We start from the raw sequence: 25,694 nt of genomic DNA on the forward strand, positions 1-25,694 counted from the left end.
GGTTTCACTGAGGCATAATTTCTAGGGCTAGATTGTTGATAGTGTCACTGTACTTACTTTGATCATATTACTTGTATCTGGAGTATTGTATTTAGCACAATATTTTAGGAAGGACTTTGATAAGTGGGATGTAATTGAAATCATGTTGTATGAAGTCTCATGGAAGGAATTGGGATTGTTTCATGTAGTTAACTGTCTTCTATTATTTGTGTTATCATCTTGTGGAAGAGACATTAGCCTCTTTCTCCTTGGGCTCAGAGAACAGAACTCTGCATTAGGCTGGAGATTTAGATTTGAAAGAAGGAAAAAAAATTACTGGCACTTAAAGCTATTTTAAAATGGGATGTGCTGTCTTTGGAGATTTTTTGTTGTTCCTTGTTAGAAGTCTTCCAACAAAGGCTACAACCCACTAGCTAAGCACTGCACTAAAGCACTGGGGATGCAAAAAGAGGCGGTAAGTCTCTTCCTCAAGGAGCTCACAGTTTAATGGGAAGACAACATGCAAAAAAACTATGTACAGATCCACTGGATCAACAATCATTTATTAAAAGCATACTGTACTGTATAGGCTTTGTTGAAATGAAGATGTATTGTTTTGTATTTTGAATTCTCTTGCTTTCTGTTATGCACATGGACCATATATTTTCTTTTCTTTTCCTATTTTGTATTTAAGTTTAAAATAAAAAAGCATACTAGGTTCTAGACACTGTTGTAGTGCTGGGGAAACAAAGAAATCCCTAAGGAGCTTTCATTCTATAGAAGATAGGAATACATGCAAATATATATAAAATTCATGTAAAATAGACACAAAACAAGCAAAGGTTAATGGGAATGAAGGGCAAGACAGAATGGGAAGTACTTGCCAGACCTGTGTTGAAATGGCATTTGGACAGAACTTCGAATGATATAGAAGAGATCCTTGTTTAGTATATATTGGATTAGATTCCCCTCGAGATTTCTTCAAAACTCTGAGATCCTATGGTTTTGTATATTCTTAAACCCAACAGTATCTGCATGCATTTGAAAAAGAGAAAGACATTTATGTGCAAGATGTTATTCAGTCTACTAAAAGATACATTCGTTTGTTGTATTGAGAGTACAAAATACAGCTTATTTTGTTGCAATTGAAAAAAAGGTCAAAATAATAATAATTGGTGTATATATGGATTCAACCTTCATTCCACACCTACCATTCTGAAGACGATTGTAGGAGAAGTTATGAGGTTAATGAGGCACAATGGTATATCGAACTATGAATCGAGCATGAATGTCAGGCTAATTGAATTATATTCTTTGGTCAATAAGAGTCCCTGGAGACTTTATAAAGGGGATTGATTTGTGCAGAATGTGTCAGATGATTTGGAGAGGATTAAGGCTGAATGAAGAGAAAAGGGATAGGAAGTAACATTAAACTAAGATACTATCAGCTTCTTTGCTCTTGTGTCAATTCGCAAAATATGTACTGTGGAAATTCTGTCCTTTAGCAAAGTAAAAATAAAAACAGCATAAAATAATAAATACTTTAGTTTTTGAGGGAGAGCTATCAGACTTTCTCTGTCATCCTCCTCTGTACATTCTCTCTTCTAAAAGACCAAAGTGATCAAAGGACAGCAAAATACCAAGAAATGGGGTAAAAAAGGAAATATTGGTGTAAAAGGAAAGAATAGCGTGACATATTCATTGGAATTAGCCCACATTTTAACCTACACACTACATTGCACATGTATTATTTCCCTAGATCTCTCTAGTCTTGAATCATCATTATTATAAATGGGGGAATCTATGTGATTCTAAGTATGGAAGTAACAGGTTTTAAAATCTGGAAAAAGCCATCAGAGTTGGGGTCCAAGAGCTGGAGGTTAAGAAGCAAAGAGTAGAATCAGCTGTGTATGTTTGCACTTGGGTGTCCCATTATAAAGAGCATAGTCTACCATTATCACTAAATTCAACTGGTAGAGGAGAAAAAAGAGCATTAATAAAAAATGGACATCTAGAAAGTCAGGCTTATAACAGAGCAATTTTAATCTTTCTGGGAATGTTATTACTGTTGAGGTAGGAAGAACACAGAATTAGAGTTGGAAGGGTCCTTAGAATTCTTTAGTCCCTCTCTTTTCTTGCTGAGCTGCTGATGTGAGTGAAAGTTGACTAGTCTCTCCCCATGCTATTTGGATTCATCCTTCCTCCTGGAGTGATCCCCTGATGTCTAGCCATCTATAAACCAAAGAGATAAATGAAAAAGGAAAAGGACTTATATGAACAAAAATATTTATAGTAATGAAACTAAAAAAATTAGTTATCATGGAATAAAATATTCTCCAAATATCATCTGCTCCCAGCAGAGATGGGGTTGAGGGTTGGATGGGGTGAGTAACTTCAGGGGAGTCAAGGCACAGGAAGGAGACAGTTCCTTAGCCTCAATTAAAGGTCTATACTTTCTTGTAGAGATTTCTGTATCCTGATAACCTATGAATAGGCACCTGGGTGGATGAATTTGAGGGCAGAATGAATTTGGAAGGGATCTGGTCGTTTGTTCAGCTTTTTCTCCTAAGTCATGAGTATAAAGGTGGTGGGAGGGATACTCATTGCGCCAGAAGGGCCATAACCCTTAGAGAGGTTTGAAGATCTCTTTATTGGGAGTCAGGAGATGTCACTGGCTTCTACTTTAACATTCTATGAATCTAAGATTTAGGCTTAGCTTGACTGTACCTCAGTTTCAGTTAAGAATTGAATGAGCATTTCCCTGTGATCTTGTACAAGTCACTCCCTTACTAGCTGTGTGACCCTGAACAAGTAACTCAATCTCTGTTTCATTTTACTTACTGTAAAATGTGGGAAATAATAGCAAATCTAGCTCATGGTTGTTGTGAGGAGCAAATGAGATAGTATTTATAAAAGCACTTAATGCTTGGCATATAGTAGTCACTATATAAATGCTGATTTTCTACCTTCTTTAATGTGACCTCATTTTTCTCTTATGTATAATAAAGGAGCTGGACTAGATGATCCCTAAAATCCGTCAAGCTCCGATATGACATTGAGAGGACTTCTTGTTTATGAATGGGGCAGACGGGAATTGGCTTTAAGATTTCCACTAAACCATTTATCTATTTGCTGTAAGTCAAGGATTCCTAACCTGGGATTCATCAACTTAAGCAAAATAACTGTGTCTCAATATAATTTGTTTCTTTTGTAATCCTAAGTATTTAATTTAATGCATTGAAAACCATTATTCTGATAAAGGGTCCATGGAATTCATTAGACTGTCAAAGAGATCCATGATACATAAAAGGCTAAGAGCTCTTGCTATAAGCTTTTCACTCCTTCTCTGCCCTTCCCCTCAAAAAAGTGGTTAGATTTCTTGTAAGTTGAGTGTGAATAAAAAACTGACCTAACAAAAACAATTAGTTAGAATGGTTAACAGATGGCCAATATTCACAGGGTTGGTAACCTTCCTAGAAGCCAGTGGCTTCATTGGGATTTTGGGATTTTTATCTCCCCCAAAGAGAGGGGATCTGTCTCTCCTCCCTCCTCCATGCTCAATGAGAACATCTCTCTTGTGGCTTGTCCTAAGTACTATTGTGGTGCTTGGTCCAAACAGAAATTTCCATGTCTCTGGAAAGTGTGATCATTGTCATGATGTGCTTAATTCCAGACTGCTAGATTTACTTTAAAAATATCTAAAACCCATGAATTTAATATTCAATTACATGTGAATATGTAGTGATATTATCTATGAAGTCTTTGATATACTGTGCTTTATGAAGTTTTTCTCTTGAAAAACCATAAATATATTTTCTGCATGTATTTTCCCACCTTAGTCAATTTTTATAAGTCAAAAGGCAATGAAACTGAACCTTTAATGCACTTTAGTCTATTTTAGAAGGAAAAAACCAACAACAAAACAAATTTCAGAGCAGATGTTCAAGCTGGCTTGATTTCTTTGAGATTTGTAGAATTATGATTTTAGATTGAATTTGAAAATACCTTAAAGAGCATCTAGACCAGTGAAGTCAAACTCAAATAGAAATGGGGGCCACTAAATAATACATAAAGATCCCTGTGGGCCCTATATTGATTTAGAAAGACACTCAGGTTTACATATTTTTAAAATTAATATATCAACATGTTAAAATCAGATAGGAATTGCATTTTTTTTTATTTAATAGCCTTTTATTTACAGGATATATACATGGGTAACTTTACAGCATTAACAATTGCCAAACCTCTTGTTCCAATTTTTCACCTCTTACCCCCCCACCCCCTCCCCTAGATGGCAGGATGACTAGTAGATGTTAAATATATTAAAATATAAATTAGATACACAATAAGTATACATGACCAAAATATTATTTTGCTGTACAAAAAGAATCACACTCTGAAATATTGTACAATTAGCTTGTGAAGGAAATCAAAAATGCAGGTGTGCATAAATATAGGGATTGGGAATTCAATGTAATGGTTTTTAGTCATCTCCCAGAGTTCTTTTTCTGGGCATAGCTAGTTCAGTTCATTACTGCTCCATTAGAAATGATTTGGTTGATCTCGTTGCTGAGGATGGCCTGGTCCATCAGAACTGGTCATCATATAGTATTGTTGTTGAAGTATATAATGATCTCCTGGTCCTGCTCATTTCACTCAGCATCAGTTCATGTAAGTCTCTCCAGGCCTTTCTGAAATTATCCTGTTGGTCATTTCTTACAGAACAGTAATAAGGAATTGCATTTTAATCTGCTTCAGACCACATTTAAGAGTGTTATGTTTGATACCTCTAGTCAAGACCTGTCTCCTTCATCTGATTTTCATTGTCCAGAGGAGGTGGGACCCAGTGAATCATTCCAAGTCATATAACATTAGTGGCAGAACCAAGACTAGAACCCCAAGGGCACTTAAGGCCTGGCCCCAAAACTTTTCCCTTTCACTGTGCTGCCTAAAAGCTCTGAAGAAAGTAAGACAGGCTAGATCTCAAATTTGGTCATTTTCAGGAAGTTTCTCCTCTTGTTTTCTGATAGCACCCAGTTCTACCCATTGAGGGTATAATTTTTTTGACAACCTAACACTGAGCCATTCAGGTAGAACAAATGAATGAATGGAAAAAGTCATTTATGTGCCATGCATTTATGAGCTAGGTTCTACGGATGCAAATAGAAAGTTGAGACAGGTAATGTTCTGAAGGAGATCATATTTTAATTGGGGAGACAACAGTTTCAGCTACATTTCAGACAGAAGGCCTGGTCCTTAGGGTTCAGTGGCAACAGATGGTAACCCATGGTCTTTAATATTACTTCCATTGATGAGATCCCATCTGTTTCTGAGATGGAACTATTTAACAATATCAAAGACTTTGACTTGAGAATGGTGTTTTCTGAATCTTCAATAGTTGGGTGCCATAGCATCAATAAAGGCAGTTGTCCAGTCTCTTCTCTGTGAGGATGCTTCTCTGGACAATGGCTGTGAGGGCCATGTCTAGAACAGGCCTTGTAGTCTGGAAGTGGAGGAAATGCTATTATTTCTAATACTCTCACACTCCAAATAAGTTTTGGTCTGTCACCATCCACATCTGAGGAAAGATAGTGATGATTACCCCACCTGGGCCATATCACCTCCTGTCTCTCCTTCAAGATGCCTTGTTTCTAGGGATAAGCTGATTTGTCTTTCCCACCAATGGTAGTTGTTAGTCCATTTATGGTAATAGTGGGAATGGCAGACTCTTCTCCACAGGGTTTATTCTTCTAGATAATAATTGTGGGAGTCCAAAGTTAGGCTGGTGGCATAGGAAACTCTTGAGTTTATGTATTTTTTGGTGATACTTTGTAGGTACTTGGTGTTGGTGGTAGCAGGACTAATAGTTACCTTCTCCACAAGTGAGAAAGCCTGGTGATATCTACAGGGACAAAGCTGAAAGAAGGCATTGTGGCTTGTGGTGCACTGTTGTTCCTGAGGCTTTGGAGCTCAGGGTTCTATTCTATTTCCCCTGGATCCAAGGAAAGGTAGATGTGAAAAAATACCAGATTTGGAGAATTCTAGCTTGTGTCGTCAAGTCTGGGTGTTCTGTTCTCAAGAGTAAGAGTAATAGAGGAAATTCCTCTTGCTCACTTGATCCCAACAAAAATCTTCCCAGAAGGAAAAGAGAGCCTTAAGCTTGTAGTAAAAAAAATAGTTTGTTTCTCTGCCCCCAGATTTTCTGCTGCTCCTCAATGGATAGTCACTTGTTGATAGAAGCCAAAGGAATCTCTTCCCTTTCAGTGATGAATACTGTCATGCAGGCAAGATTTGGCTTTGGAACATCTCACTAACTTCCCTTGTGTCCTCTACTGTATTTTCAAAACTCATTATTCAGGGATACTTTCTCATTGTGATGAAGTGTTTTGAGTTGTCCTATTTCTCGAGGAATTATTAATACCTGCTGACCTTTTAATTGTATAGAACATTCTCCTGATCCTCCCTCCCTCCTTCCCGACAAATAATAGGTAAGCTGTGGCCTTTTGGAGCATTAAAAACATCCTGAAAAAAAGGCTGCATAGAGTGAGAATTTCAGACTGGATAGAAATAGGAATATTTGACAAAAGCCTTAGAATGCACTAGTAAAACTGCTCTTCATGAATGAGATTATGAGGAACAGTTTTGGGTCTTCAGCTTTTTTGTTATATTTGGTTTAGACTTGTGGTTTTCCTATATGAGAGCTCCCTTCACCAATGTGAACTGGCAAATCTCACTTAGAGACTATTAGGGGTATTCTGTTCAGTGTATGTTATGTTGGTATGTTAGAGGTAGGAATCAAACTTAGTTGTATTCCAGGGAGGAACTCTATTTACTGTGACAGGCTGTCTCTCTTAAGGAATATTGTGAATACTATATTCTTAAATTGAAAGTAAATAACAATATTCCCATTTTACAAATTGGGACATAATAGAGTTGAGGGAAGGGATAGAAACAAGATTATTTCCTTTTTCCAATTCACAAATCTAGTTGCGTGGCAATGGGAAGAAATAAGATTATGGTCTTATAGTCTCAACAGCTTCAAATGGTCCCAGTTTTCCCATTTTGTCATTATTACCTCAACCCTAGTTTCATTTTGAAATCTCATTAAATAGGACAGCTGCTATATCAGAGCATTGCAATCATCTCTTATTTTCTTTTGGAAACTTTTCAAACTATTCCAGTTCTAATTAATTATTCTTCTCTTTATTTCTCCTAGAGTCTATACCACACATTTTAGTAACTAATTAAATTGTGCAATTCACTTAAATTGTGACTTCATATGGTTTAGTTTGGCCTTCTCCACTAGATTATAAACTTATCAAGGATAGTTCTCTTCTAATTCCTACTGTACACATCCCATAGTTATTAGTCCTTTAAGGATTTATGAGTTCACTGATGTTGGTACTATTACACATTTGGTCAGGAGACTATAAGTCTTTTGGGGGCAGACTATATCACTTTTTTTTGGTATCTTCAGTGCTCATTGCCTCACACATAGTAAGCATTTAAAAAATGCTTATTGAATGAATAACTCAACAAGTTGCAGTGACCAACCTTTCCTCCCTTGTCCTCTTTTTAAATGTGCTGGCCAACTTTCTTGTGATGAACTTTTTTGAACTTGGAGAGCATGGAGCTTAATGTTTCTCGTCCTGCATTGGAAGCCTTTCCATTGCAGTAGAACCTGATATAGTGTGGTGACATAATCATTAAAGACCTAGAGTTACTATGAGAAATTGGAGGAAGATAGATCCTGATATGTGAAAGACATTTAATAAATACTTGTTAAATTGAATTAGACTTGACTGAAGGCTTCATTCGAGAAAGAACATTTGATTTATTGTCTTCGTAATAAATACTTAGCTCTTTTTTATATGGCTTTAAAGTTTGCAAAACTGCTTTCCATAGAAAACATAGAAATAGGTGTCATTATTTCTGTTTTACATGTGAAAAATTGAGGTATATAAGTGGTTTGGAATAGTGATTTGTTTAGGGTCATATAGCTGTTAAGTGGCTGAGAGAGATTTGGACTCAGATCAGAGCATGGAACTTGGAATCAAGGAATCAAGTGCATACCTCAGACACTCATTACAGCTGAGTGATACTGGGCAAGTCCCTGAACCTTTTGGTGCCTCAATTTTTCCATTTGTAAATAGCACCTAATACACAGACTTGCTGTGAGGATCAAATGAGTTAATTTTTGTAAAGTACTTTGCAAATCTTAAAGAGATATATAAATAGTAGTAATTATGATAGCTGTTAACTTCTTCACTCCAAATATGCATTCTTTCTCCAGCGATACCTAGTGACCCTTATAATCATTAAGATAACAATAAAAATCTTATAGAATTAGGGCTTCAGAGTAACCCCTTCCCCCAAACATATCATGTTTGAGCCTAATGCCAACCTCAAGAAGTAAGTTGCAAAATATTACTATTTCTAATTAAAAGACAATAATAATAGCTACCATTTATAGAGCACTTCAAGATTTACAAAGTGCTTTACAAATTTGATCCTCACAAGATCTTGGTGAGGCAAATGCTATTATTATTCCCATTTTACAAATCAAGAACTGCATGGACAGAGATTAAGAGATTTGTCCAGGGCCACGTAGCTAATAAGTATCTAAAAAAAGATTGGAACCCAAGTCGTGTTCTATCCACTGTACCACCCAGCTGGCTTGAACCTTAGAAACTTCAGAAAGAAGGGGGTCAAGCTCTTTTATGTTGGATTTGAGGCTATGGTGAGGGCCTTTTGACTTTTACTCCAGGGCTCTCTCTGATGCTTCATACTGCCTAAAATTTCCTTCAGCAAATATCGGGGCCTACATGGTGTCATTCTGCTGTTTTGTCTTTGAAACTGCAAAAATCCTGAATTGGAAAATTACTTCCATGTGATGGTTCTGAAAGACACTGTTCCCTCCTCCAGGCCTTCTGTTAGCTAAACACATCTGCTCACCTTATCTTCTCTTAGTCATATGGCTTTTGCCTTGCCATTGCAATACCCTCAGGTTCTCATGCAAGGTCAGGTTTGGTTGCCTTGGAGCTGAGGCTGTGGCAGAGGCTGTCAGCTCCCAATCTGCAGACTCACTGGGGGCCACTTTTATTGGAAAATTAATGAGGCCAGGCCTGTTTCTCTTTATTTTGATGCTACATCTCCCACTGGAGCTGACACCCTCATGAAGTCTCTGAAAAGTGACACTCAGATCATTTTTGTTTGTTTGTGTGTTTCATTATTGTTGCTGTTTGGGCCTTACGGTCGCTTTCCCAGATGCTATTAATTCTAGAGGTTTGCTGAAGTCCTTCATTTTCAAACTTGTCAGCAAATAACAAGATCCCAAATGAGGTGTGTACACACCCAGGAATATAGCAGCCTCTTTTCTAGCCACAATTAAAATAGAAGACTTAGCTAGGTCAGCATTTCTTGGAGCAATCTAGGGAAATGCTCATGGAAGTATAGTCTAAGCTGTGTGGCAGAGAAGGGACAGGATTGCAGTAGAAAGTAATACTCCCTGGACTTGGAGACTTAAGACTAGATTTCAAATTTGTCAATTGACACTTAATAGCTGATCACAGATAAATTACTCACCTGCTCTTTGTGTGTGTATGTGTATGTGTGTGTAAATCATTTTAATCTTATACTGATCTATGATTTTAATTCTTCCCTATTTTTAATACTTTCTTGTTTTTTTTATATTATAGCTTTTTATTTACAAGATATATGCATGGGTAATTTTTTCAGCAGTGACAACTGCAAAACCTTTTGGTCCAACTTTCCCCCTCCTCTTCTCCCCCCCCCCCCAAGATGGCAGGTTGACCAATACATGTTAAATATGTTGAAGTATAAGTTAAATACAATATAAGCATACATGTCCATACAGTTATTTTGCTGTACAAAAAGAATCAGATTCTGAAATAGTGTACTATTAGCCTGTGAAGGAAATAAAAAATTCAGGTGGACAAAAATAGAGGGATTGGGAATTCTATGTAATGGTTCATAGTCCTTTCCCAGAGTTCTTTCCCTGGGTGTAGCTGGTTCAGTTCATTACTGCTCTATTGGAACTGATTTGGTTCATTTCATTGTTGAAGAGTACTCCGCCTGCTCTTAACCCTACTTTTCTCATTGACAAAACAGGAATATAATACTTACATTGCTAATCTCAAATTATTGTTGTAAGGAAGAGCATTTTGTAAACACTAAACCATTTATATAAATTTTTAGAGATAATATTCTTTATTTGGAAGAAATGCACTGGTGATAGAAAATTATGTTTCTCAAGGTTCTTGTCCATTCAATCTCTATGTGAACTCAAGCAAGTGAATTCACTTGTTGAGTCTCAGTTTCTTCATGTCTAACAAAGAAAAGACCACACAATACTAACCTCATTTAACTTATTAGGAAATTGTTCTTATTTTTTTTAAAGTCAATTACTTTGATAATATATACATGAGATAATATGGTAGAGTGAAAACAGACCTGGATCTGGCACCTAGAAGAGCTAAGTTCAAATGTTACTTCTGCTCCCCTCTTCTGTACCTTTCTGAGCATGTCATCAAACCTCTCTGGCCTTTGGTTTCATCCTCTCTAAAATGGAGGTTGGAACCTAGAGACTCTCTAAGGTCTGTTCTGTGTCATGCCTTTCTAAAATTTGAAAAGACAAATGCAATAAAATATACAGCACTCAGCAGTCTGCAATGTTTTCATCACATTTTTTCCTATGAGGTAGGTAGTACAAGTATTACTTTACAGAGAAGGAATTTGAAACTCAGGGAGATGACATACCTTATTCTCTTGTCACATAGCAAGTGACAAAGCAGGGATGCAAGCACAGGTCTTTTGATTCTAAATCCTACAGAATTTTCATTATGCTATTCTGAGCTGCAGCTATGTTTCAGTTTTGCTTATCCTTATATTTTCCTTAGAACTTAGTATTTTATTTTGTGATTCATTTCAATAGATGCTATAAAATACCTTCATTGTACAATCCCTTTGTTGAATACTCAGAATACAAAGAAAATAAATACACAAATGAATGAATGTATATAAAAAGAAGGAAATAAAGGAGAGCGAAAGAGAAAGGAAGAAAAAAAAGGAAAGAAAGAGAAAAAAAGAAAGGGAGGAAGGAAGGAAAGAAGAAAGGAAAAGGAAAAGAAATTCCATGATTTTGAGGAATTTTCAGTCAAGTAGAGATAGGGGATGGAGAGAGAGGGAGCATTGCAGATGCTTAATAAATGTTTTTAAATTAAATAAAAGAAATATAGATTTTTTTTAAAGGAAGCTCCATGAAAATTCCAGGATGCCTGAGTTGTGACTTCAGTCACCCAGCTTTATCACTTGTACTGACTATATTGATAACTTAAGATTCTAATCTGAATTTTGCTTCAGTCTGCATATGGATTCCAGTTTGAGTCCATAAACTGAAGTCTTTTATGATTTAGGGGAAAGAATGCTGTGTTTGAAGTTAGAGAATGTGAGGTTTTGAATCTTGACTTTTGCCCAGATGTGGAACTGGAGAAATTGCTTAACTTTTCTAGACCTAAATTTCCCATTGCTAAAAAGAAGGAGCTGTAGTAGAAAATCTCTAAGGGCCTTTGCAGTTTTAAACCAATAATCTTAATCTTATTAGAAGTACAGGCAGCTCTCTTATGGGTTTGATTTTAGGGATACTTGAAAAATCTCATCTATCCTTAAACCTAAATTTCCTCTGAATTGGAGGATCTTGTCTCTTCCCTTGCCAGGATGAGTAGAACCTCTAATGACTTAGCAACAGAAGGGGAGGATGTTGCCCCCAAAGGATCCCTGATAAATACAAATAATACATGAATGGGAGTGGCCCTCTAGTCTTTTACCATTAGTACATTAGACTGGACAAGTTCACAGGTTTATCAGATTAAGTGATTACTAATTCATAGTCACTTTGTCTAGATGAAAGATATAGGTGGATTTAAAACTGGTTGAAAACCAGACTAGTAGTTCATGAGCTGCCTCTCTCTTCTGCTTTGCCTAATGGAATCCTTTTGTTTCACACACAGCTCAGGTGCCATTACCTGGATAAGGTTTTTCATGATATGATTTAATTGTTAGAAATCTCTTCCACTTGAAATTGCATCATAGTACTTCATATAGATTTTTTTTTTATTCTTGTATTCACATATATCTTTGTTAATAGAATGTAAGCTCCTTGAGGGCAAGGATTATTTCAGTTATGTCTTTGTATCTTTAGTACCTAGTGCATGCTTTGCGAACAATGAGCACTTAATAAATACCGAATTGAAGGTAAAACTATAATGGGGAATCCAAGAGATATATCTTTGGCTACGTCCTGTTGGAAATGTGCAGTCTGTTTATCAATTGCTTGAATGAAGACATAGCTAGAAAGCTTATGCAATCTGTAGACAGCACATCAGGAAAGGTAAAAGAATATAAAAAGATCTTGAAAGTCTAGAACAATGGAACAAATTGATGAAAATAAAATATAATAGGGAAACAATATTTTTTTATTATAGCTTTTTATTGACAGAACATATGCATGGGTAATTTTTCAAAATTGTCCCTTGCAATCACTTCTGTTCCAATTTTTCCCTTCCCTTCCTCCATCCTCTCCTCTAGATGGCAGGCAGTCTTATACATGTTAAACATACTAAAGTGTATCTTAAATACAATATATGTGTATACATCCGTTCAGTTCTCTTGTTGCACAAGAAAGAATGGATTCAGAAAGGTAAAAATAACTTGGGAAGAAAAAGAAAAATGCAAGTCCACATTCATTTCCCAGTGTTCTTTCTCTGGGTGTAGCTGGTTCTGTCCATCATTGATCAATTGGAATTGAATTGGATCTTCTCATTGTCAAAGATATTCACTTTCATCAGAATATAAACTCATATAGTATTGTTGTTGAAGTGTATAATGATCTTCTGGTCCTGCTCATTTCACTCAGCATCAGTTCATGTAAGTCTTTCCAAATCTCTCTGTATTCATCCTACTGGTCATTTCTTACAAAACAATAATATTCCATAACATTCATATACCACATTTTACCCAACCATTCTCCAATTGGTGGGCATCCATTCAATTTTAGGGAAAACAGTATTAAACAAAGCTCTACACTAGATGTGAATTGAACAAGAGTTAAAAAAATCACCTGCACAAAAGTTCAAAATGGAGGAGGTAAGCTTAAATGCCAGTTCAGTAGAAAAGAGTTAGCAATTTCTCTGGGCTACAAGGTTAATATGAATCAATAGTGTGGAAAAAAGTCCTCAAAGCTAGCTAAGTCTTAGGTAAGAGGGAGGTGATAGTCTCACTGTATTCCATTCTAAGGGAATATTAAGAATTTGATTCTGGACACTATATGGAAACTAGAAAAGATTGGGGATTGTTGGTTATGACCAGGGTGATGAGATAGATGAAGATCTGTTCAAATAAATTGGACACAGAGAGTATACAGAAAAAAGGTTGGGATGGGATGGGAAATATTTGGAGGACTGTCATGTATAAGAGAAATTGAACTTGTTCATTTGTCCTCAGAGTACAGAAGTAGGAATCGAAGTTGGAAGTTGAAGAGACAAAGGTTTGTGCTCAATGTAAGAGAAAACAACAACATTGTCCATAAAAATAACTGGCTACTTCTAAATATAGAGAAATACTTCACTATGGAGTCTGAACACTGGATCTTTGCAGAGGATTCCTGTTGAGGAGTAGATGGGAATAAATGACCTCAAAAGCATATTCCATCTCTGATATTCAGTGGTATGTGTGATAAAGGACAGGGAAGTTCTATTAGGGGGAACAAGGAACAAAACCCTCTATCAAAGTGTCAAATGTATTGACCTATAAGATTCCCCAAAGTAGCCCAAACCAAATCAAAATATAGTTTCTGATTTTAATGTCTTGATTATTAAAAAGAAAAATACATCAACACACTAAAAATAGAAACTGTATTTTAATCTGATTTGGTCTATTCTCTCTCTCCCTCTCTGTCTCTGATTTTATTTTTGTCTCTCTTGGTGTCCCCATCTCTATTTCCATCTCTGTCTCTCTTTCTACACACACACACACACACACACACTTTTCTAAGGCAGTCCTTAGGGAGCCTCATATATGATTTAATGGCCCCTGTTTCTATTTGAGTTTGAAACCACCTTCCTCTTGGTAAAGAAAAACAGAGGATACCAAGGAGATCAAGACTCATGTGAGGGGACTAATAAAAGAGCAGTAGATGTGAAGACAAATTTTAGCTTCTTTACAAAGATGTCTGGGATGGGCTCTCTAGGCTTACATCTGTCTGATGGGGATAGCTTGTCTTAGGAGATGTTATGGCTCTTTTTAGTCTTAAGAACTACTGGTCTTAAAATGACTTTTTTTCCCTTGAAGTTTGGAATGAAATTAGGGCTCTATAGTGTGAGGAAAGAGAAAACCTGTTATTTCACTGGTCAGGAACCCACTAGGAGCAATCAGAGATAAGTGAGCAAAACTAAGCAGAGAGAACCATTTTGGCATTGTTTCCTGTTACTCATTTTGAAAAGTTAGCAGAATTTGGTACTGGTATGCAAAACCACTTCCTCTGCTGTTCTGTCTGAAATGTTGAAAATGAAGATACTTAACTATGCAAAGGCAGAAAGTAAATTTATAATTTAAACTGTCATCTCAGATGTTTGTATTCTGAATTCATTTTCTTTTTAAGCCAGTACCTTTACTCATTGCAAATCTTAAAATTTAACACTACATTTGAGGATATGTATCAGACATTTCCTCTTTCATCTAGGGTATTTCAGAGAATGGGAAGATTATGGACTTCAGTAATGTCCCCTGAGCTTTTATATTGTTCAGTAGTGAGAGGAGCTAGAACATTCTTCCTTGCCACGTGCCCTCAAACACCTTGGTATAATTCACATCCCCAGATAACAAAATCACAGTCTTTCAGAGTTAGAAATCAACTCAAAGTCATGTTATACAAACAATACCACAAAATAATGTCCACTGAAACATATCTGGCAACCTAGCTTTTGTGTGAAAACCTCCAGTAAGGGAGGGGGCATCTACTTTTCTATTTTTTGACTTCTCTTCAGTTGTTAAGACTTTTCTGATATCAAGCTTAAATGACAACTTTCACATTGTTGCTTTTCCTGCTTAGATTATATGATAAATCATCAATTTTTTACATGCAACAGACTTTCAGATATTTCAGTCACTAAACGTTTTACTAAGCTAGTAATATATGCCAGGCAGTGTGCTAAGTATAGGGAATACCCCCCAAAACCAAACCAACCAAACCAAACCAAAACAACCCCCCCACACACACACCACAGCACAGACAAAATGAAAAAAAATCAGTCTCTGCCTTCAACCAGATCTAATTGGGAAGACAATATATAAAAAACTATGTACAAAGATACATATACACAATAAATTGGAAATAATAATCAATGGAGGGTAGATAGTGTTAATAAGATGACTACTATGTTCCCTCTGCATTTTTTCTTCTCCAGTCTATCAACTGATCATATATGGCATGGACTAGAGAGCCTTTACCCTCCTCTGGTTTCTCTCTTCACATCTGCTCATTAGTAGTTATGGAAACTAAACATTCTTTTCTTTCAGAAGTATCAAAACATTAAAAAATATGAGTTCCTGTTCATTATAGTATCTTTAGTACTGGACCCAGGTTGATACAAAAATAGGTGCTTTTAAAGTGTTTGTTGAATTGAATCTAGTAACCTCAGCAATTCCTGTAGCTTTGGTAAACATAAAGGCAGAATAAGCCCCAGACCAAGGATTTAGCTTGAATTTATAAACAACCTGAATTCTAGTCAACTCTCTTAATTTTACCAACTTGGAAACCAAGACACAAGAGGTGATGTGGTTATTGTCAGCTTGTTAAGTGTTAGTTTCTTAATGAGAATAAACCCATAGGTCTATTTCTGACTCAGTATCCAGGATTCTTTCCCATTAGGGTTCATCTGCTTCTTCATGTGTAGAAGCAGATGGCATGAACCAAAATGATTCATGTCTAAGGAGCATGCAGGCTTTTTTAAAAGAATTCAAGCAACTTTGGTTTGAATTTTCTTTCCCAAAATGACTAATATAGAAATATTTTGTACATATGTATAATCTATATCAGATTGCTTACCATTGGGAGAAGGAAGGAAGAGATAGAATTTAAAATTTTTAAAAGGAATTTTAAATGAAGAAAAGCAAAATATTATTTAAGAAATGTAAACAGTTCTTTATTTATCAAGACGTATCTTGGATACAATGAACAAGTCTGAATGCCCAAAGAAGGGATGGAGCACAATACATCTGTGCTTCTTATAGAAAGGCAGAGATCTGTAAATAAACCAAGAGGTCAACAACATAGTGTGATTTGAATAGTGCTGGGAAAGTTTCTCTTACCTCAAAGATCTTTCTCATATTTATGCCTTCAGTTTTATAGTTGAGAGTATTTAAAAGATTATTGCTTTAAAAGGAATGACAGATCAGATCATTATCAGTTCATTTTGGTATAATTAGTTTTGCCAAGACTTTTCCAAGACATAAATTATGAAGCTAGCAAGAGTTTCCAAATGTTTTTTGAGTGTGCCCCATTGGTAAAATAAAAAATTGAGCATGCATCTCCAATATGTTTATTTACTTATATGTGAATTATGTACATGTGCTGTTATGCTAGTAATTATATACATGTAAAATTATGTGATAGAGATTTGCAAAAGAATGAGATAAGGATGAATAGTGCTGTATCCTAGAGTCATTTGGATGCTCCTATGTCTATTGAGTAGGGAAATAAAGTGGTCAAGCATGTGCTTACTTTGGCATTTATATGGTAGAGCAATTGGGAGTAGGGAGAGCCTTGAAGGTAGGAAGGCCCATTATAAGGCTATTCTAATAGTCATGGCAAGAGATGATGAGGACCTGAGCTTGGCTCGCTGGTGGTTGTGTGAGTAGAGAGTAAAGAGAGATATGGAGGTAAAATGAACAATATTTGTTCATGATTGGATGTGTAAAAAAGAGACATCTTGAAGCTAACCCAGTCATGAGAACCTGAATAATTGCTAGGATGGTGGTATCCTCAAGAACGTTCATGGGTAGGTGTGGAAGAGGAGAGGGTTTGAGGAGAACGAATGTAAGGATTTCTAGGTTACCTATTCATCCTGGCTATTCATTTTTCCCACTGTTAATGAAAAGGGGTTAGTAGGTAAGATTTTTTTTTCTATTGATTTCAGAGCTCTCAATCTTGGAGGAGACATAGCTATCATTATTGGTTCCTGGAAATCCTGAGGGACCCATATAGGGTTCCAGAGGGCATGGCTGGAACTTGCCTAACAGAGTGAGAAAGTGAAAAATTAAATCTTCTTTTTTGTTCTCATAAACTTGACAAACTTCAAGACTAGGAAAACAGGACTGCATCTGAAGCCATGAATGTGTAAATAGATTAATGCTAAGGGAACAAGGATAGGTATAGTTGTGTTGGAGACAACCCTCTTGATTGGCCAATATAATGAGAATGGAATACAAACTGAAATCATATTCTGTGGTTGATTACACATCTCTTGGGGTCATTTTATAGTCTCCCAGGGAGTCCTAGCAAGTCTAGTATATGTTCCTGAATCACAAGGTTGGGGAAAAGTGGTGGTAGCCAAAGGGCTAAGAAAAGAGCTAGCTAGATGTTAATACAAATTTAATTAAACCTTATAGATTTGCCTCTCTTGATAATAAGATTGATAATAGTAGTAATGTTATTTGGCAGACAACATGGGCATGGTATTTACAGTCACTGTCCCCCACCCACGACATTGGAGGTGGAACAAAGCTCAGTCCCAGTGCTGCCCACTCACATCCTGTGTACTGTTCCAGAAACCCTCATTTACAACACGAATTCAAGGATAGGTGTTATTATTTATTTTATAGTTTTGAGGCAAATAAATTTTTTCTTCTGTTTATGGGATTAATGGGATTTAATCTTGTTTGCCCTCTGGAAAATACTCTAAATTAAACTTGGGAGCTGACTAGATCCCTGGTATATTAAACTAGGCAGATTTCTAGTGGTCTGGCTAAGTCGTGTGTGTGTGTGTGTGTGTGTGTGTGTGTGTGTGTGTGAATGCCACTTTTCTACCCAGAGGAGAAGTGATATTTCCTATGTAAGAATTTGATAGATTATGTTGCATTTGGCTTAGGGATAGGTATATATAATTATACATAATTATTTTATATTTATCCTTTGGGCATTTCTTCTTTAGCTCTACTATCTTTGTGGTAGAAATAAAAGCCCTGGGGCACCAGAGATAATTCATTTATAGATAAGTGAAGCCTGAATGTATTCCCCCTTCTCCACTCTCACCCCTATCCACAACCTATCATTTTCACAGAACACCATCCACTTTATAATCTGGGTCAAGTCATTTCTACTCTCAAAACATCAGTTTCCACCTCTTTAAGATAAGGAAGTTGAACTAGACATCTTCAAGTAATTTTCCAGATTTTGGTGTCTTAGAAATGCCCCAACTCCTAGAATAACTTCATGATTCAATGAGACTTGGAGTGGTTTCTCCCTCTTCAATTTTGACAGCTCTTATGGCACTGATTGTTTGCTTTCCTTTTTTCACCCCTGTGTACATTTCTCATGTCTTCTGCCAGACTTTAATTTGTTGGGGTAAGAGCTTTGTTTTTCCTACAGGATTTAGTCAAGATTTTGCGTTACCAGGGACAACATAGATTTTCCTTTTGTTAAAATAAAGATGAGGATAGATATTACAGTCTAAATTCTGAGGAAAAGGGTTTGGGGCTAGTCTTCAGATTTACTCTCCCCTAAACCCCAATAGTAGCAATAACAAAGATATCATCTATTTATGGTGCATCTTCATAGTGGTGGCTTTAATAGCAGTTATTTCATTTTATTCTCATAACAAATGTAGGAGAAAAGAAAATATTATCATCACTTGATAGATTAAATCCATCTGGATTAAATCACTTGCCAAAATGCCCTAATCCAGAGGCATTGTGGTTATTAGAGGAAGATCCTTGTGATCTGAAAAATCTGGATTTGGATCCTGCTTCTGACAGATATCAGTTACAAATTGTTATTTAATCTCTCAATGCTCCAGGCAACTCTAAGACTATAAATTACTAAGTTTCTGATCTATATTGATTGAAGAAATTTCCATACCAAGATGAAATCATAGTTTTGAATGAAAAACAATTTTTTCTTTTTACTTTTGAACCCAGAGATTTCACTCCAAGGAAATGAAAGATAAAAACGAGTCTTTTGTGTACCAAACTACTCATTGCAACACTTACTGTAGTAACAAAAAACAAAACCAAAAAAATCCAAACAAATTGGGAACAAATGGGATTCTCAATGACTGAGGAATGACTGAACAATATGAGGGATTCTGAGAAACATGGAAGGTATGTATAAGATGACGAAAAATGAAGTGAGCCAAACCAGGAACATTAATGTACATAATGACTATAATAATATAAATGAAAAGAACTCTAAAATGAAGGCAAAAAGTAGGATTAATTAAATGATTGATAGATGATGGAGAGAAAAAAGCATTTATTAAACACAATACTATACACTTCTGGGATTACAAATACAAAGTAAGCAAGACAGTGCTTTCCTTCAAGAAGTTTTCAATTTAAAGGAGGAACATCACATATTAAAGGATGCCAAAAATTGGGCAGGGATACCTATGACATGCACTCTTGAATTCTGGCAAAATTAAGGGAAAGTGTCACTTATTAGAGCTGGGGGATTCATAAAGTGGAGGCATAGTTTCTGGTGAGGTGAAAAGGATAAAGAGTAGACTATGGAGAAGAAGTGGTATTAAGTCTTAGGTCCTGACAAGATAAAACAAAAATCTTTAATTATAAGGACTAATCTTAGCTTCAGGGAAGATAACGAAATGTACTTTTCTTTTTTCCTTGAAAAGGTAGGGAGCTATGAGTACAGAATGTTATATAGTCAATCATATGTCTGGAAATTATATATGTTGATTTTACTTAGTGAGTATTGTTTGTTTGTTGGAAGGAATGTTTCATTTAATGAAGAGGCACATCTGGGAATAACTGTGTTGAAAAAATGGCAAGCATTAACAAAATATGAATTAAAATAGTTTCCACAGCTAGTTCATGGCAAAACTGAGACTAGACATGAGGTCTTCTAAGATGGTTTTACTGTTTCCTAAGCTGAATCCAGTATTTTCTCTAGATTCTGTCATATATCTAATTAATAACAGAACTCCATTTCTTGATTTTCAACCCTTGTGTCCTTTCCATTAAGATGACTTTTTACTCTGTCAAACCAAATGCTTTCTTAAAACCAACAGATGATATGACCAATGAATAGGGCCTTAAATTAAAAAGGGGAAGAGTTAGCTGATAAAGCTCATTTAATGACCTCCATTTTTTACCAGAGACAAAAGTCCATCTGTTAATATTTGTGTTTCTGTGAGTCATGGAACATTCTGAAGAATTAAAGAATTAAAAATGAGTTATTATTCAGAAGGAAACTGAGAACTATATATTTGTGTTAGGTATGAATAGACTGTACAGTATAATAAATGAGTTTTGAAGAACAGAAGCAATAGATGTCAAAAAAAAAAAAGAATGACTGAAAAAGAAAATGAACTAGTATTGTAGGCCAGGCTTGAATTAGAGTGTTTCAGAGGAAATGGAATGGAATGAAACACTTGTAGACCAACCTCTGCAATGAACAAAAGGAGGTTTACTGAACCATGTCATGAAAAGAATATCTGCCAAGGATCCAGGAATGATTGAGTTGCATATTTTGCATTTGCAGTACTGTGACTGAAGGATATAGAGTTGTTTATTGAGGCCATCAGGAAGCTATATCAGTGGTTTAAGACTTGTCCTCTGGGCCAATTAAGACTTCAGGATGGTTTCAATGCCTTTTAAGGAAAAAAAAAAATTTGGCGAAGATTACATGGGTAGACATTGCTTTCCCTAGTGGCAAGAGTGAGGGGCAATTAGTAAATAGCCTGCATTATCTAATGCATTCTCACAAATATCAGAAGAAATCAAATAAGGGGGTAGGTACATTGGATATATTCTCTCTGGTGAATTTAGGGGAAGACATGAACAAGAGTCAAATAGGATGGGTAGGCTAGTGTGAATGGATTGTGTTCTGCATCTTTAGAGGGAGTCCTGGATGCATTCCTCCCTTGAATCTTTGATGAGACAATTGGAGCCTACTCCATCCTCTTCTCTTTTGTCCTTTATTCTCTTATTGTCACTAATCTTGCCTTGCCAAACCTCAGCCTTGGATTACTCCCACCATCCATTTCCTTTGCTCTTATTCTTATGCTGTTGAATAAAGCTGGAGAAAATTATGAAACCATGGGTACTAGGCTCAATACAAATTTGTTACATAATCTCAACTGGGCCCTCATTGTGGTAAGGCAATACTGAAATGATTCGTCTTCCTTGGTACAGCAGCTTTCCCACATTTTTTAATCTTTCCTTAAGCTTCCCATAAGTTCCTTCTTTCCCTCTCAGCTAAGAATTTTGCTTCATATTTCACTGAATAAAATTGAGGCCTTTCACTTCTAAAATATATAGAAAATTGACAGATTTATAAGAATACAAGCCATTACCCAATTGATAAATGATCAAAGAATATGAATAAATAATGTTCAGATGAAGAAATAAAAGCCATTTCTAGTCATGAAAAAATGCTTTAAATCACTATTGATTAGAAAAATGCAAATTAAAACACTCTGAGGTTGACTACTATTTCATACTTGTCAGAATGGCTAAAATGACAGGAAAAGATAATGATAAATGTTGGAGAGCATATGAGAAAACTGGGACATTAATACATTATTGGTGAATTTGAACTGATCCAACCATTCTGGAGAGCGATTTGGAACTATACCCAAAGGGCTATAAAACTGTGCATACCCTTTGATTCAGCAGTGTCTCTAACAGGGACTGTATCCTAAAGATACATAAAAAAAGAAAAAAGACCCACATATACAAAAATGTTTGTACCAGCCTTTTTGTGTAGTGGCAAGAATTGGAAACTGAGTGGGTACCCATCAGTTAGAGAATGGTTGAATAAGTTATAATATATGAATGTAATGGAATATTAGTGTTCCATTAGAAATGATAAGTATAAAGATTTCAGAAAAGCCTGGAGAGATTTATATGAACCTATGCAAAGTGAAGTGAGTAGAACTAAGAAAACATTGTATATAGCAACAAGATAATGTGATGACCAACTCTGATGGACTTGGCTGTTTTCAACAGTGGGGTGAGTCAGGGCAATTCCAATAGTCCTATGATGAATAGAGCCATCCACACTCAATAAGGAGTGAATGTGGATTATAATAATAATAAATTATAATAATATTTTCACCTTTTGTTGTTGTTTGCTTTATTTTCCTTTCTCTTTTTTCCTCTTTTGATCTGATTTTTTTTTGTATAGCATGATAAATTTGGAAATATGTTTAGAATTGCCATGTTTAACCCAAATTGGATTACTTGGTTTCTAGGGAGAGAAGGAAGAAAGGGAAAAAATTGGAACATAAAATTTTGCAAGGGTGAAAGTTGAAAACTATCTTTGCATGTATTTTGAAAAATAAAAAGCTATTAATATTTTAAAAAATTGAGGCCTTTAGCTGAGAGCTCTCTCTTCTCCTATGTTCTTCATCTCATATCACTCAGATTTTTTCCCCACTCCTTTATCCCTGTATCATCACTTCACCAAGCTAAGGCAAACCTTTGTATGTGCACAAATGGTCCCATTTCATCCTTTCTTCTCCAGCAGATTGCCCCTCTAATATCCTTATTTTTTCATTAAATAATCTTTCCCTATTTTCTGCTGCTTTCCTACTATCTCCAAAAATGTCATGTCTCCTATATACTCAAAAAACCCTTGATCTGTCTGAGCCAGCTATTATCTTCTATTTTCCCTCCTTTTCAAAAGATAAATTCTTTTGTGAGTTCACTCCCTTTCCTCTTCTTAACTCTACATTTTGGTTTCCAGTCTCATCTCTCGGTAGAAATTAAGATTCAAAATTAGCAATAACTTTTAGTTTTTAAACCTAATGACCCTTTCTCAAACCTGAAAAGGATACTTCATAACTTCTTTGTACCCTTTGACTCTGTCAATCTTCTTTTTTGATATTTCTCTCTCTCTCTTTTTTAATAGCCTTTTATTTACAGGTTATATGTATGGGTAACTTTACAGCATTAACAATTGCCAAACCTCTTGTTCCAATTTTTCACCTCTTATCCCCCACTCCCTCCCCCAGATGGCAGGATGACCAGTAGATGTTAAATATATTAAAATATGATATTTTTCTCTAAGCCTTCATGACATTGTTTTCTTCTTTTTTTCATACTCATCTGATGACTTTTCAATCTCCTTTGTTGCATTTGAATCCAGGTCTGTGGGGCTTCCCTATGTTTCTGTTGTGAGTCCTCTTCTCTCCTCCCTCTATAATAATCTATTTCATGATTTCATCAACTTTGTAGATTCAATTATCATCTTTATGCATATGATTCTCAGTTCTATTTATCCAGCTATAATAACCTTTCTCCTGCCCTCCAGTCTAACATCTCTAACACATCTTTAACATATTATTGGACATTTAGAACTGGATATTCCCAAGATATTTTAAATTTACTATGCCCAAATATAAACTCATTGTCTTTTTCCCTATCACCTTCCTAATTTACCTATGACTGTTAAAATCCTCCTAGTCACCCAGGCTGGCAATTTAGGAGTCATTCTTTACTCATCTTTCTCCTCTCCCCTTCTCCATATTTAATCAGTTGTCAAGTCCTTCTGTTTATATTTTTCTTAATATCCCAGTAAAACAGTCCATAATCATCTCATGTTTGGACTCTAGCAATAGATTGCTCGTTGTTCTCCTTGTCTCGATTCTCTTACTACCCAGCTCTATCCTCTAGGCATCTGTCATGTTGCACTTCCTAAAGTTCAGGTGTTCTCCCATCCTCATCTCCCATAAAATTCAGTGGCACTCTATCACCTCCAGATCAAATACAAAATCTTTTGTCATTCAAAACCCTTCATAAGCTGGTCCTCCCCTATCTTTCCACTCTCCTTATACCTTATTCTTCTCTACTTCCTCTGCTACCCACTGGTATTGGCTTCCTTGTTGTTCTAATAGAACATTGTTTTCATTGAGGGTTTTCCATGCTCAGCATACTCTTGCTTTTCATTTCTGACTCCTGGCTTTCCCTGGTTCCCTCTAAGTCTTAACTAAAATTCTACTTTTTGCAAAAACCTTTCCCAATCCCTCAGTGCCAGGGCCTTCCCTCTGAGACTATCCCCCAATTTATCCCTTATATATTTTGTTTGAACATAGGCAGCTACCTGGTACAGTGGATAGAATGCTGTACCTGTACTCAGAAAGATCTGACATCAAATATTGCCTTATACTGTGTGATCCTGGGCAAGCTATGTATAATATAGTGCCTGACACCTACTAGGTGCTTAATAAATGCTTCTTCTCATCCTTCTCTACATAGTTGTTTGCATGTGGTTTCCATCACATCCACTATGAGTTCTTGAGACAAGGAATATTTTTGTTTTATTTGACCTTTCTTTGTATCCCTAGGGGCTTAAAAATGCTAGTTAACTGACTCAACTTGATTTTTGAGATCTCTGATCCATTTGAGTATTTTAATCCTTTCTATTAGATTGTAGAATTCCTGAGAGATACTGAGCCCACGGAGGAGGTTTATAGAAAAATTCTATATATTCTCATGCCTGTAGGGCAAGCTTCCTAATTTTTCCACTCCAGTCCCCTTCCCCAAAACCATAGCAATGGTGTTCTGTTTTATTCTTAAGGGAACATCTGTGTTGTTGGTTTTTTTTTGTTTGTTTGTTTGTTTTTTTTTTTTGGTTGGGGCAATTGGGGTTAAATGGCTTATCCAGGGCCACACAGCTAGGAAGTATTAAGTGTCTGAGATCAGATTTGAACTCAGGTTCTCCTGACTTCAGGGCTGGTGCTCTATCTACTGCACCACCTAGCTGCCCCTATCTTTTAACTCCAAGGCAAGGCAAAAAAAACCTCCACAACATTTATTAAACAGTTACTATTTTCCAGGCACATTTATAAATACTAAGTATATATATATTCCAGCTTTAAAATAAAGAGAGATTCCTTACTCTAAAGGGGCTTACTTTGGAAAGGGGAAGAAGGGGAATAATTACAATGAGAGAAAAGAGTAGGAGAGCAAGAGATATATTCCATTCAGGAGTGGAGGGCTATTCTAGGGTGAGGGGGTTCCACGTAGACTTCATTTGAGGCATGTTATTGAAGTCTGAGACATCTAAACACCATGAGTTTTGCCTCTTTAAGCCTCATTTTCCTCATCTGTAAAATGAATTGGAATTGGGTATTGGAACCCTTTCAGTTCTAAATCTGTGATCTCATGTTCCTATCTATGATTCAGTGACTGTTGCTGGAGCATGGTCTGCTCTCTATGAGTTCTAATCTATATCTATCCTTGTCTTCCTTTTTCTTTTGTAGCCATATATAACTTTCGAGGCAATGGAGCTCCCCAGCTCTCCCTACAGATTGGCGATGTGGTGCGGATCCAGGAAACCTGTGGAGGTAAGGGGTTGGTATTCTTTGAAACTGGCCTTGCCTCTACTCTTAAGGCATCTGAGCTATTTTCTGTTGTTATCCTATAGCATCATTGTAATATTTTCAGCATTAGAGAGATTT

The 25,694-nt window shown here is 36.1% G+C and overlaps 1 protein-coding gene across 1 annotated transcript in view; it reads left to right on the top strand.

Moving 5' to 3' along the window:
• The window catches only part of DOCK2 (dedicator of cytokinesis 2), a 486,757-nt gene that overhangs the window by 6,049 nt on the left and 455,014 nt on the right, over window positions 1-25,694 (top strand). Inside the window, exon 2 of the mRNA XM_012552398.3 lies at window positions 25,497-25,580. Coding sequence (XP_012407852.1) covers window positions 25,497-25,580 — 84 coding nt within the window. The remainder of the gene's footprint in view (window positions 1-25,496; window positions 25,581-25,694) is intronic.

Source organism: Sarcophilus harrisii, chromosome 2 (genome assembly GCF_902635505.1).
Source record: "Sarcophilus harrisii chromosome 2, mSarHar1.11, whole genome shotgun sequence".
NCBI lineage: Eukaryota > Metazoa > Chordata > Mammalia > Dasyuromorphia > Dasyuridae > Sarcophilus > Sarcophilus harrisii.